Raw genomic sequence first — 15155 nt, 5'->3', positions numbered from 1 at the left:
TGCTCTGCTGTCATCAGGTGACTGCGGATTTGCTATCACCACTGTGCCACAGCTCCCTCTGCTTAGCACTCAACATACCCAAATACTAATTCATTATTCCAGCAGGGCAAGTGACTGTGTAACTAATAGCCTTCCTGCCTGAATTCACAGATACTGTCCATAGATTCCTTGGGAAAAAGCAAGAACATTAATGGTCACAGAAAAGACGGACTGAATCTAACCCAAAACCCATGGGAATCAAATTATTCATTCAGTGCAGAAGAAGAGAAGAAAATCAAGATTCATACCGGTGAGAGTTTGTCTGGGCGAGGCCAGAGACTCATTGCTGTTCTCTGTTCGCCATGTGAGTGAATTGACGTGGACGATTCCCAATGGCTTCCAAGAAGCGAGCTAAAACTAACTTTACCAATTTGGTAGATGTTTTTAATAGTATAATTGTGGAAGACGTCACAAAATTTGATGGTATCAAGAAATGGTTCAGCAAGAAATGGTTGTTTGATTATTTGTTGAAAGTTTCTGTTACTTGTGTTAAATATTAGTTTTTTCCTTAGGTATTAATTATTAATCTGAAAATCTAAAAATCTTCAATCTTCTGGCCTTCTATCTAATAGTAGAAATTAGTACACAGTAGCAACGAGAGGAGTTACGACGTAACTAATTAAAATCCTTAATTACCTAACACAAAAATGTACAGTAAAAATAATAATTTTATTAATGAAATTGATGAAGAATTCATTAATTTTTAATGATGATTAAAAAATAATTGTATTAATGAATTTGATGAGGAATTCAATCCTCTTTTACAGTGATTAAGAGAATCTGCTCACAGTCCGTCCTTCAAAATTGTTTGAAGTTATTTAAATTCTCTGGTAGCATCATCGTGAAGCTGGAAGGATTTGAAGATAGGGTTTCCGGCAAAAATTAAGGTAACCCGTATGCCTGGAACCACGTCTGCAAATCTCCAAATCAAACGCTAGTGGAACATTGAAGTGAGAAGTTGATTGCTGAGAACTTTGAACATCTGCAAATCCCCAAATCTAACTCAAGGCTAGTTTGTTGGGAGATTTCTGCTAATTTCAAACAAAAGACTGAACAGAGAAACAATGCTCTGTTTTAACTCAGGAAATAATACTCTGTTTTAGCACAGGAAAGCAAAAAAAAATTGTTTGCTGAAGATGAAGAACAGAGTTTCACACACCAAAATAAACACTCTGTATTTATTAATCAAACCACTGCAGTTACAAATTTCTGCCTTTCCTCGAGGGATTTCACAAACACTGCTTCAGATGCACAAACAAAATTACTGTCTCATAAAAATTAACTGCTCTGTTCCTTCATTCTTTACACTGCTGTCTAAAAAAAATTAATTACTGTCTCATAAAAATTAACTGCTCTGTTCCTTCATTCTTTAGACTGCTGTATAAAAAATTTTCAATACATATGCCCTGCTGCGTTCTTCACATTACATTTCAGTGTATTTCAATCTCAAAAAATTATCTCAGGCTGCTGCGCATTTCACATAGCAAGTTCATTGCATATACAACAACCAAACAAAATTAGATTTAACCTGCTGTAAGAAACTTTCTTACTTTCTTTCCCAAATCCAGCTGCATCTCCCTGCAACAATGCCTTGCTTCAGCCGTTGGTTCAACTGCTCCAGTGCGTCGCCACGCCACTCGAGTCTGGGACACTCAAAGGCGCTGAGTTTCTCCAACGAAACCAATTTTTCAACACCTGACAGTTCTTTTAGAGAAGGACAAGTACAGACGTTTAGCATTTGAAGCTTTGTCAGCTTCTCCAACCCCTGAATTCCTTTTAGCTCCACACATTGATTAACCTCCAACTTCAACAAAGATATCAACCTTTCCAGACTTTGCAGCTCCTCAAGTTGTTTGCAAGACTGGATGCTCAGTTCTTGAAGCTTTGTAAGATTATAAAGCCCTTGTATTGCCCTTAGCTGAGAACAACCAACCAATTTCATGGTCGTGAGTGTTGGCGGCAGTTCTCCTACCTCCACCAGATCATTGCAATCTTCAATGTGCAGATGTTTAAGGTTGGGAGAAATCCCTTCAGGAAAGGATATGTCCCGTATTTTCGTCCGGTTTAGTTCTAGGTATTCTAGCCGATACATGCAATGTTGTTGCTGAACATTGTGAATGGAAGACTCCAATTCTGTCAATATCTCCCTTTCTCCTTCAACAATCCTTTTCAGTGGCAGCTCAAGTAACGGGCACAGCGTCACTCTCAGCTCTCTAAGATTGTTCATCTTCACCACTTGTGCTGGTAAGTAGTGGATACCACATTTCCTGATTCTCATAATGGACAGCTGGCTTAATTGTCCCAAGGAATCGGGCAAACATTCCAATCTGTCGCAACCTTCCAGGCGTAATTCCTTCAAGCTGCTTAGGTCACCGAGTGAACGTGGCAGTGTTTCCAAAAAGGGGCTTCCCAGAAAGAGAAGATCCAAATTGCTCAGGTTCCCAATATCCGCTGGCAATTCTTTCAAGTGAGTAAGCAACAATCGAATTTCTTCCATGGATTGTTGACGTACAAGTTGGGGAGGCAATACATTGATTTTCCGGGAGTTGGAAAGGTTGACATATTCAAGCATGCAGATATTTGTAAATGTTTCCTTCCTGATGGTCAAATTGTAGCAGCTTGCGAAATTGAGATGTTTAAGTTGAATCAGATTCCCGAAGGAATTTGGAAGCATGCGCAAAGCAAAGTCCAGGAGTGAGAGAGATCGAGGTGCTCGAGATTTGTTAAGCACCCGAAAGAATCAGGGAGTAATTCCATACATGGGCAGCTTAACTGTAGGTATTTCAGCGAGTGTAGATGGCAAAATTCCTCTGGCAAAGTTTCCAGATGAATTGGTACATAATTCACAATCTTTTCAATGTGCTTCAGCTGCCCAATGGACTTGGGAAACTTTAAAAGAGGTGCATATATATTCAACTCCCGCAATTCCAGAGGTGCCTGCAACACAATGTTCATGTTTCAAGTTTCCACTATAAAGTAAGGCATAATATACGATAATTTTTTCATCTCCAAAATTCTTAAACTGCGTTACAGATCCCTGTGTCGGTACAATGATATACCATAAAATAGAGAGGATTTGCTTGCTTTAGAAGAAAATGTGGATGTAGTGCCTATATAATCATAGGGGGAATTTTTTCACTTCTGGTGGGAAGGAGGACCAGCACAAACAATAAAGTAGAGATTATTGCACTATAAGGAGTATTGATGATTAGGAATGGATCACATACAGGTCTAGGTCTATGGTGATGCAAAAGAAATAGTAGATTGGGTGAAAGATTATAACAATTTCAATCCTCCGATATTAATCAATGGGATGAAACGTATGAAGACATTGGTGAGCACATACCATCACATAAATTTTGATCACATCTACAGGGAACAGAACTAGACAGTAGACTTGCTATCAAAAAAAGTATTGATAAGGAACAAAACTAGACAGTAGACTTGCCATCAAAAAAAAGGTATTGATAAAGAACATAGTAAGTTTTTCTTTTCAGCATATGAACAAAGAGCCATGATAAATGCTGGAAGCATAATTTTTTCATAAATATTGGAGTATGATGGACTGTACTTTTTTGGATAATACTAGCCATTACAAGGCAATGTAAAAAGGAGAACACTCCAGACAAATTATAAGTTAAAAGAGTTTATTTCTAGAAAAAAGATTTAAATACAGACCGATTGAAAAACCAAGTAAGATGTACTATCTGTTTTTATTAATCTAAATTTAGAAGCGTTTTTTCCTCTGAAAAAAAATAGAGAAGAGGGAAAAATGGTTTTAGCTTTAACCTGAGAATTTCGTGGCCATAGTGTGTCCAATTTGTCTCCCACTATGTCTAGAACCCTTAAATTCTTCAACGGAGTCCAGGAAGGAAGGTAAGAGTGGGGACAGTTATACCAGCGCAGCCATAGAAGATTTGATGACTTACCCTCCTTACTATACTTTGATCTCCAGTTGCAAGAAGTTGTAAGTTCTTGAAACGATATGATGTAGAACGACAGTTATACCAGCGTAGCCATGGAAGATTTGATGACTTTACCTTCCTTACTCTCTGATCTCCAGTTGCAAGAAGTTGCAAGTTCTTGAAATGATATGATGTACAACATTTGAACCATGCCAATTTTGAGTTTGGAAGGTCGCGGTTAGAAATGATGGGAGGAGCCGTGTCATCATTAATAACATTCCTAATGCCTCGCACCTTAGTTAATCCCTGTACATTCTTTGAAAACATTCAATAAACAAATAAAGCATAGCAAGTAGATTTGTTTTTGTTTGAATAAGTAGGCTTTAAAACGTTATTGATATGGACACAAGTATTTGAACAACTTACAGGCGATTGCTGCCACAAATCATGAATGTTGTCCATGGACCGCCAAAAACGACGCGGCATTTCCTGCTCCGCAATTTCCCTTCCCAGGTCTCGAAGGTGGTCATGCATTTGTATTCTATTTTCTTTGTCCAACTCCACCAGACATTTATTCTCTAGATTTAAAAACCCCACCAAACCTCTCCAACCTGAACCATCCCAAATTCTGATGGCCATGTCCCTGTCTTCTTCAATGAAATAACAGGCGATGTCCAAGAATATTCGCCGTTCCTCTTCATCCAGTGCATCGTAGCTAATTTTGAGCCGCTTCTGAATCTCATCGGGAAGATTAATTTGACGCATTTTATCTAATTGGCCCTTCCAGTAATACCTGTCATTCATTCCGCAAAGGGACGCCCCAAACACTTTTAAAGATAAAGGCAATCCATCACATGCCTTTAAAAACTCATCTACAAGATCTTTGAATACCAGCGGTGGATGAGGCTGGCAGAAGGCGTATGAACAAAAGAGTTGTCGGGAGTGTGGTTCACTGAGGCCTGTTAGCTTATAAATTGCCGACTTTACTATTCCTGCTCTTATAAGGACATCCTTGTAACAAGAAGTAACCAAAATTAAGCTATCACAACGAAGAACATCCCTCATTGGCAAAAACGCATCCAGCTGATCGGGATGATCTACATCATCTAATATTACTAGAGCATGAGCAGATGAAAGATACCTTCTAAGCATCTCTATGCCTTCGTCAATGCTATCTATCTGCAGCTCCAAGTGAGCTACATCCTTAACAAGTTTGCTCTGTAAGAAATTTAAAGACATCCTACCTGCCGCCTCTCTTACATTAAATAAGAAGCAGGATTTGTCGAAATGGGAACTCTTCCTATTGAACAGTTCTTTGGCTAGCGTTGTCTTCCCCGCTCCACCTAAGCCCACGATTCCCAAGACCTGGGCTTTCCCATTCTGCCTCTGCTGCCAGGACAATGTGATTTCAAAATCCTCTACTTTTTCTTCTAGACCAGTTGGATATCTGGCTACATTCAAAGCTGTTTTTCTGAGCTTTTTAACAACGCATTTTACTACCTTATTTAACAGCTTCCCCTCATCGCTGGCCATTCACAACAAAACAAACAAAATTTTAGATGTAAATAAAGACAACTTCATAAATAATAGCAAAGGGAGAGTTAAAATTGGAGTTCTAACCCATAGTAGGTCTCTAGCTCGAAACCGCTTAAGAGTGAGACGTCAAACAGGGCTTTTCTCCAGTTATCAAGTGTCTGGGGGTCGTATCTGCATTTCTCCTCATGGATATTCAGGGCTAGAGCATACCGTCCACCTTTGTTCGTCCATCGAAGATCGGCGGGCTTTACATTATAAAAGACCGGAATAACAACAGCCCGAGACTTCATTATAAGGACGAGCTCCTCTAGACACCATTTTGACTCTGCATATCCAGGTGAAAAAATCGCAACATGGACAGACGCGGTTTTGATAGCCGCTTCAATTTGAGAAATCAAGTTGTGACCCGCCTGCAATTCCTCCCGATCCAGGAAAGGTTGCAATCCATGTGAAAGAAGGCGATAATAAAAATGGCTAGCGAAAGTGTTTTTGATGTCCGGCCCGCGGTGACTGATGAATACATCATAATTACAAGTAGTAGTAACGCGGGAGGTGGAGGCCAAAGAAGTGGACGCCTGCAGATCTGCCATTGATATCAAATGAGAAGATGAGTAAGTGAATGAAGGTATCGGGGTGCATATTTAGGTCGCCTCGCCAACTCAAAATCTACAATCTCTCTTTTTTACAACGCAGCAAAACAGGAATACGAGACCCGGTATCCCCTGCCTGCCATATTTCGTGTTTCTTTCATTGCAATTTCAACGTTCCTTCGTGGAAGACCTCCAGGCTCCATGACGCGTTTACGTCATTATTGATCAACGAAAGTAAACTTTTTGTCAAGCCGAAAGTAGACTTTGGGGAAAGCCGATTGAATATTTCTCACCACCACCGCTAGGGCTTCTAGATGATCTGACAACGTGACACATACATACAACAAGAACACATGCTGTAAGCCTTTTGGATGAGAGTAGTCCAGCGAGGCCACAATTTCAATCACAATATAATGATAGTAGTTTTGAGGCCATAATTATTTCACCTTGAAAATAATGGAAATTTAAGATTTCGATAATTTTTTACTAAAATGTTTGGAAATTTAAATTATAGCTATCATATTTCAGGATTTTGGGTGCTTAAAGGGTATATTAGGGAAGCCACAATTTAGCTTAAAAAATAATAGAAATTTCCACACAATTTTGATAAAATCTTGTTGAAATTTTTAAAAATTTAAAATACAACTGTCATACTTCAAGATTTTGGGTGCCTCAAATTTTTTAATTGTACTGAATCTATTTTTACCTTTCACCATAAAAAACAATTCAAACAAAACCACAATCAAATTTTTAAAAAATCTTCTCACCAAATTCCCGCGAAAAGTTTATTATCTAAATAAAATGAAATGAAATTGTGACATCAATAAAGAACACCTTTAGAATGTGTGTAACGGTTATACATGGTGAATATCCATCGTTTACAATAAACACCTTACACAGTGATAGAAAGAAAAACTACCATCAATATGTTCGTATGAATCATAAGTTGTGAGCATATGCCATCTTTATCAACTTGGATGTTCACTGAGATAACCAGTGGATAAGATGCGTTTTCGCTGTTTTCAATTTGATTTCAACGCTGGATTAGAAGCCGGGGATCATATCCACTAAAAAATTTAATTGCATTCGACGTTGCCCAGTCAAAGTAAAACAACAAGCTCTACTGCACAAACCCAACTCTCTATTTTTGTTCAAGCAACGACACAATGTGTGTGATAAATGTTCAAACCTAGGACTCAAACCTGGTTACTTCTTTAGCCATAATTGAGAAGCATAGCAACTCCACTTGTTATTGATATCCTATATTCTTGAAATATTGAACATGTTATTGATATCCCTATATTCCTGAAATATTGTACATTCCTGAAATATTGAACATTAGTGTTGAACGTATTCACGAGCAAGTTGTAATTTGACCATGAAGGTTACTATCCTTATGGCGAACACCAAGAGTAGATTAAGTAATGGATGAGATTGTTATAAATGATTATTACGGTGAATAGCTCCCAATGTATTATATAATTCACATATGAATTGCATTTTATAACCCAAAAAAAATTGTGCACTATCACTCAATTAATTAAATTTTATGTCATTATGTTAAGTATGGAGGCCATTTGTTTTTATGACATTGATATATTAATTAAATTTTATGTCGATGGACATTATTTGTTTTTATGGCATTGATATATTACGTGGATATAGCACATATGGATGACTTTCTATATCTATATATTAATTGTTAATTTTAAGAGTCACACAATATATTATTATGTTTTAAGGAAAATTCAGTTATTAATTCTAATCCCAAGTGGGATGTTATAAATATTTATAAGTTATTTATATAATGTAAATTTTTTTTCTTTCTTTTAGTTGTGATATAAAATAATATTGAACTATTTAAATTAGTGAATTAATTGAGTGTATAAATCATATTTTATTCCAACAATTAACAATCACACCATGAAAAGATGGACAAAGCAAAAAAATCTTATTGTAAGAAGACAAATTTTACTTTTAAAATCCAAAAAAGAAAACGAGCATTTAATGGTTTTGTCTATGTTGATTTATTTAAAAAATGTAGAATTACGACTGCTTTTTGGCTCTCTAGAACATAAAATTACAAACATGCAATTGTTCTACTCTCTACCAAAAAAGTCTTTCTCCAAATTTATGTAGAAGCTTATAGATGGAATTAGTTTGTTGATAGCAATTGTAAGGCCAAACACAACAAACCATTGAGCACTCCAATTTTTTCCTTCTAAGTTATTTCATTGATAGTGTTTTGATTCATGATTATTTATTGTTATTGTTATTTTGTTAATATTAAAGTATTTTATGTTTTTTCTTAGTTATGTAATATTTTGAAAAAATATAGCCTCTAGTGTCAGCTTAGTTGATCACATCTTCATTGTCAAAAAGCATCACTTTTGTTATTGAGAGGTCACAGTTTCAATTCGCTAGAGTCAAGACTCCTTGATTGAGTTGGCAAGAAGTGATCCCTTCATATGAATATCTTTGGTACAAATATTCCGTAAATAAGAAAATAAATAAAAAATATCTTCCCAATTCCTGAATCACATAGAAAAAAAAATAAAAAAAATATTAAAAACATATTTAATGGATCACAATATCAAAATGCCACTCCAACTTTATAATCAATTTCGTAACTTTAAGCTTTTTGCATAAAGAAACCATTAGTTTTTAATAATTATAAAAGCTTCCATAATCATTTCATTATTATTAATTATTTACCTCTTCAAAGTTCAATTTAAAACAAAAGAAATGTAAGGTTTATGATGTGTTCTAAATTGTGCTATTTATTATTTTATTAATTATTCTCATATTTACTATTTTGAAATGTCAATATCAATGAGATTTTAAACTATTAATATTAAAAATTTTATCAAAACAATTTTATTTACTTTTACATAAATATTTCCGATACAAATTTTTAATATTAATCATTATTCAAAAATTACTCAAAGCTTTATGGTTTGAAAAATAATAATAACAACAATCCGTCGACACAACTATTCAAATTCTAATTCTAATTTTTAATTAGTTAGGTTAGGGAAAGATTTGTATTTCTGAAGCGTGGGCGTACCCACCTCAGATTGTTATTATAGTCCTTATCCAGAGTATATCCATGTGCAAACGCATTTCGACTTGGTATTGCACCATTTTACATATTTCAGTGTTCTGTTTACCCATTCTAGCTTTGCATCTTTAAAAGATTAAAAAACGGTCAATAATAGTTTTGGATCAAGACATTCTTGATTCCATCGTATGATACTCGTAGTCAGCGAGAACTCTCCAATGAAACCAGATTTACTGAACTCTGACGAGAACTTTCCAATGAAACCAGATTTACCGAACTCTGATTCTGTAAAGCCAATTTATAATTGTCGAAAGTTGGGAGCGTGTCGCTAACAAAAATAAAGTGGTTTAACTTGAGCGATTAAAAATGGATTTCATTAGCACCGGAAGTAACTTCCGACATTTCCTTGGTTTAATGCAGGGGAAGGTTTTTAATGGTGCGACTAAAACGGATGTTTGATAATGGGAATGGTTCATGTTTTCAAAGAAAGTGCAGTGAAAAATAATTCCTTGACTTTTCACCATCGAATTATTTGCCATGAAACTTCCTCCACCTTTCCAACCAGCTCACAAGGATAATCATTCGATCATTTCAATCTACATGTGTTGGCAATGATCAGACAGCCCTGATTTACATTAAAAGATGTCACGACAATATTGGTTACAAGTCGTGGAATAGGTGAGTGGCCACCAATATCCACCTGGATCAACAAGCTAAGATTCTTCAATGGAAAAATAACATAAGAAAATTAAAAATTAAAAATGATGAGAGACATAAAATTACCTCATTTGAAGAGATCAAGGAAGTTGCAATCTGACACTTTTCAAATCATTTTATGGCAGGAGCCTCGGTCTCCTTGGAGAAGGAAGAATCTATTCTTCAACACACCCCTTCTATAGTCTTTGCGGAAGAAAATAAAGAACTTGATAAGGATATATCTAAGGAGGAGGTTCTCACAACAATCTAGGGGTTGGAGCCCGACAAGGCGCAAGCCCGAATGGTTTCTTGATTAATTTTTATCGGACATGTTGGAACCTAATCAAGCTTGATTATGTTCATATGATAAGGTATGTGCACAAATCATATAGGATGGAAGGGGCTATCGATTCCATTTTTCTTGCCCTCATTCCGAAAGAATCTAACCCTTTTTCCTTCTCACGATTTTTCCCAATATCCTTATGCAATTTTTCTTACAAGATTTTATCCAAGGTCATTGCCAATAAAGTGAAAGTTCTCTTACCAAAGCTCATTTCCAAATCACAAGGGTGATTCATGTCAAACCGACAAATTTGGGATAATATTCCTTGCTCGGAAGGCCATCTAGTCCAACAAAGTTAGGGGTGAAAAGGTAATGGTTATTAAAATAGATATGGAAAATGATTTTGGCAGGGTAAGCCACTCCTTATTCAAGGTTATGGAAAAATTTGGCTTCAAGTCCTCATTTATCAGTGGGATTACTATCTGCACTAACAGGTTATGGATATGCCCTTTGGTCAATGATAAAGCCTCCTCTTTTTTTCAAGCAAAGAGGGGTCTTAGGCAAGGGTGTCCCCTCTTCCTCTTTTATATATCATCTTGGCTAAATCTTTGGGTAGAATGTTGAATTATGAAAGGGATGTTGGTAACCTTCTAAGAATCCAGATAGTCAAATGTGTCAAATGAATAAATCACTCACAGTTCGTGGATAACATTATCTTTATGGCTGCTGCCTTCATAATCATGGCCTCTAGATTCAAAGCAGTTATGGCTTTCTTTATTGAAGTTTCGGGGGGTCTCATAAATTTGAAAAAAAACCAAGTATATGGTTGGAGTGTAAGTAAAAATATCTTGCCTTCACAATCATGGCCTCTAGATTCAGAGCAGTTATGGCTTTCTTTATTGAAGTTTCGGGGGGTCTCATAAATTTGAAAAAAAACCAAGTATATGGTTGGAGTGTAAGTAAAAATATCTTGCTAAGAATCAGACAAATTCTCTCCTTTTCTATTTAGGAGGAATGGACTTAATTTACATATTTGGGGATACCTATCAATCTTCGTTCTCAGAGCGACAATACTTGGCAAAATATCCTATCCAAAATCAAGGACGACCTGAAGTGGTGGAGAGCATAGTAACTAAATATACCTAACTCAGTGGTGCTTCTCAAATATGTTTTATCTTCTTTACCCCTTCTCTATGTTCTATTGGTCCAACAAGGATAAATATGAAACTTGCAAAAGATTATCGAGAATTTCTATGGGAAAGAGGAAAGTCCTCCACAAATTAGTTCCACCTCATCAATTGGTCAACCATTCGTGCCCCGAAATCCATGGGTGGTCTTGGAGTTCGGGACCCTAACTAGTCAACAAGGCTTTAAGGGATAAGCTTTGCTGGGCGCTGATCTCTGGTCCTTATAATTGGTGGGAAAAAGCCATCCATCGGAAGTGTCTCCAAGGCAACCACGACAGGTGCTTGGACAATCATTTGAGTGTTATTTGTGGATCTCTTATTTGGAAATTCTTGAATGCTATTGCACGAGCTCTTTCTGTACTGATGGTTGTTGGATACACTAGAGCAAATTTTCTTGTTTTGTGTCTATATTGCAAATTAATCCCCTATACACTAGAGTGGAAACTTATGCCGATATAATTATCAACTCACACCTCTTTTTTGGGTAATAAAATTATTTCCCAATTCTGATTAAAAAAAAGAAAGAAGAAGAAAAAATAGGCAATGACATTTATTTTGTCACGTAGGTTCAGAGGTTATACCAGTTTAGGATAGCACGTAACCAAGATTCTCAACACTTTCTATGGCCTCTTTCTTTTCTCTATCGTTTATTATTTTTCAGTGTTTAGGTGCATCCCATCATTTCTTCACATGCAAAAATCGCTATACACGACATTTTCTGATAGCAGACAGTTACCGACTTTCTTGTCCACTATCGCCCACCACCACATATCTCTGGTTTCTATATCTCCTTTATTGAATTCATGTCCCCACAGCCAAGAATTTCTACACACATTCTCCTTCTTGTTTGTCCTTCCCCTCTTGGCTATCTGTTTCTTGTTGAATTTTCACGGTTCAATTTCATTATCTCTTTTTCCTTGGATTAATGCCTCACAGCCAATAATTCTCGACCTTTCATGTTGAATATTCGTGATTCAATTTCACATCTCCTTTTATTGGATTCATTTTCCACAGCCAAGAATTTTTCCACACTTTCTTCATATCTCAGCCCCGTTTTTCCTATCACAACTCTGTTTTCTATATCTCCTTTATTCAATTCATGTCCCACACCAAAGAATTTCTCCACACCCCCCTCATGTCACTGCCCTTATTCCACATGGGAGAATCGCTATACACGAAATTTTCTGATACTAAAGGTTACCGAATTTCTTCTCCACCATCGCCAAGAAATTGTCCGCACCTTCTTCATATCTCTGCCCTTATTTCCATTTCCTCCCTTGACTTCCAATTTTTTTACAGTGGATTTTCACGAGTTCCACACAGCCAAGAATTTCCCCACACCTTTCATTTTTTCTTTTTTCATATTGAATTTTCACGAATCCCATGCCGCGAAGAATTTCTCCATGCTTTCTTCAAGCCTCTACCTTGATTTCCCTCTCTCTCGTAACTTTGAATTTTCATGAATTCTGCACAGGGGCCTGGCCTAGGGTATATAGAAGAGTTTCTTCGATACTTCGCGTATACTGAAGAACTTATTGAAACTTTTGATTCCAATATCCTCAATGTAGCGTATTAAGAAATTGTTAATGCGGTACGTCATCACGGATATCATTGACAACAATAATTTGACCTAACACCATGACAATGTGCATGATAGAGATATCTTCTAAAGTAAACATTTGTTTGTGTTCTTATCTGGATTGTTGATTTTTTGAATATTTGGAAATCAGATAGACATAGGTGCTCATGTCTATCTAATTCTCGAATATTCGAAAAATCAACAATCTACATAAAGATTTTTTCCGGAAGAAAAAGCGATATAGATTATATTAAGTCAATATAAAGAGCTACAATGTAAAACATATGAGAAGGACATATACAGTCAGATAGAGCTGGATCATGTTGTCAGGATGTCATATAGCAAAACTCTGAGTAAGATGGATACATACAATGATTGCATATAAAGCTGGATGGCTGGAGTGAGCCTGCTTTAGCAGAAAGTCAAATAGAGGGAGCAAAAAGACATGATATGACGATAGTATTATGCCTGATAACCTGTGATAGCAGCATAGCTAGTGCAAATACTATGCAGGATGGAAGAGAAAGGGGTCCTGGAATCTCTAAAAATTTTATGATTCCGCCATTTCCAGGCATGCCATAACGTGATAACTAGAAGGGGACGCCTTGCCTCGCATTGTGAGCACCACCAGAGGAAAGCTGCATGAGCAGAGTAAAAAACATGGTGAGTGAAATCAAAATAAATGGCGAATTCATACTAGATTTTCTGAGAAGAGTTGCACAGAAAGAACATATGATAGTTAGTCTCTTCTTCAGACTCGCACATTGAGCATCTGTTGGGGCCATGCCAGCGCCGCTTTCTAAGATTGTCCCAAGAGAGATTACGGTTGTTAAAAACCAGCCAAGCAAAAAAGATCATTCTAGGAGGGCAGCCGGATTTCCAAAGAGTGACCGGGAAGATAGGTGGAGAGATTGAAGACTTAGAGCAAATGAAGGCAGAGTAAATGTCTTTAACTCTTGGAACCGCCGAGCTGTTTGAGGAGAACCAGGATAGATGATCAGGAGTGCCTGCATGAATAATCCCACTATCCTGTAATGCGACTGTGATAAAAAACCATGAAGGGTGGAGATCAATTGGCAGACCGATGTCACTTGCATCCTTCCACGTGGGGGAGAGGCCATTCCAGTCTGAGATGAGTCTATCCCACGTGAAGATACCCAATCTGTGCAAGGCGGATAAAAGACCATCCGGGAAGGAAAGATCGCGTCTACAAGCAATGGGATCGAGGCCAATTAAGATCCTGTTACCAGAAAATATCCTCCATCTTAATCTTGACAGGAAAAACTTTTCAACTTTCCTGAAACTTAACCAGATAGCCGATCCTGTTTTAATGCCAATAGAGTCGTTTCTAAACCAGAATTCGAGGCATATGCCCTTCATGTATTTTTGTCTGATCGTCCTGCACCAAGGACCATCCCCGAAGATCCCACGCTAGAGAGATTTGCAAAGGAGAGCGTTGCCGAAATCCCTCAAGTTCATTAAGCCCCATCCGCCCATGATTTTTGGCAATGAGATTCTATCCATCTTGGAAAGATGAAACTTCTTCTGTTCCGAAGAACCGCCCCAAATGAAGTTTGCTGAGATGGAGGTCATCTTGTTGATAATACTTACAGGTATAAAGAAAAGATGTGCCCAATAAACTACCAGCTGCAATAAAACGGATTGAGTGAGGGTGACCCTGCCCGCCATGGAGAGACTTCTGAATTGCCATGATGAAATTTTCTTGTAAAATCTGTCTGTCAGCCACAGCCAGTCAAGTTTAGAATAGCCTTTTGCTTTTAGGCGGTAGCCTAGATACTTCAGGCCGAGCTTGAGTGGAGAGTGTTCTATACCGAATAGCTGGGATATCCATATGACAGTCTCCAAATCAACATCGTTATGATACAGCACAGACTTTTCTTTGTTAACAGCGAGGCCAGAAGCACATTGAAATTTGTCCAATATGACCTTTAGACAGCTCCATGATGATCGGTAAAGCATCGCAAATAAGAGGACATCGTCCACGAACAGGTTGTGGGATGTGAAGATGTGCCTGCAGATTTTAATGGGCTTAACATTTCCATCTTCCACTGCTTTGTTAATATGGATACTTAACGAATTCAGAGCGTGTAAGGGCCCGATTCCTATTATTAGAGCCTCAATCTATTATACACTAACATATCTCTTTTCCTACTGATTTAAAAGTAATAAAAGGAGCTTACTGACCTTCTTACATAGCTTTAAACATTTAACATCTTATCATTTTATCATAAGCAACATAAATTAAGGTGAGCATTCCA

At 37.1% G+C, this 15155-nt stretch overlaps 1 protein-coding gene across 1 annotated transcript; it reads right to left on the bottom strand.

The window, feature by feature from the left end:
* Nucleotides 1–771: 771 nt before the first annotated feature.
* On the bottom strand, nt 772–6214 carry LOC149231092 (disease resistance protein Roq1-like). Its single transcript, XM_089379125.1, is given in 6 exon segments — nt 772–2728; nt 2731–2976; nt 3829–3971; nt 3974–4250; nt 4371–5469; nt 5565–6214. Coding segments are annotated over 6 exon segments (3414 nt in total). The 5' UTR covers nt 6071–6214; the 3' UTR covers nt 772–1585.
* Nucleotides 6215–15155: the final 8941 nt, after the last annotated feature.

Source organism: Pinus tabuliformis, chromosome J, assembly GCF_031772625.1.
Source record: "Pinus tabuliformis cultivar Carrire ecotype Pingquan chromosome J, CPIR1, whole genome shotgun sequence".
NCBI classification, from domain to species: domain Eukaryota; kingdom Viridiplantae; phylum Streptophyta; class Pinopsida; order Pinales; family Pinaceae; genus Pinus; species Pinus tabuliformis.
This window is presented reverse-complemented; position numbering and strand designations above follow the sequence as displayed.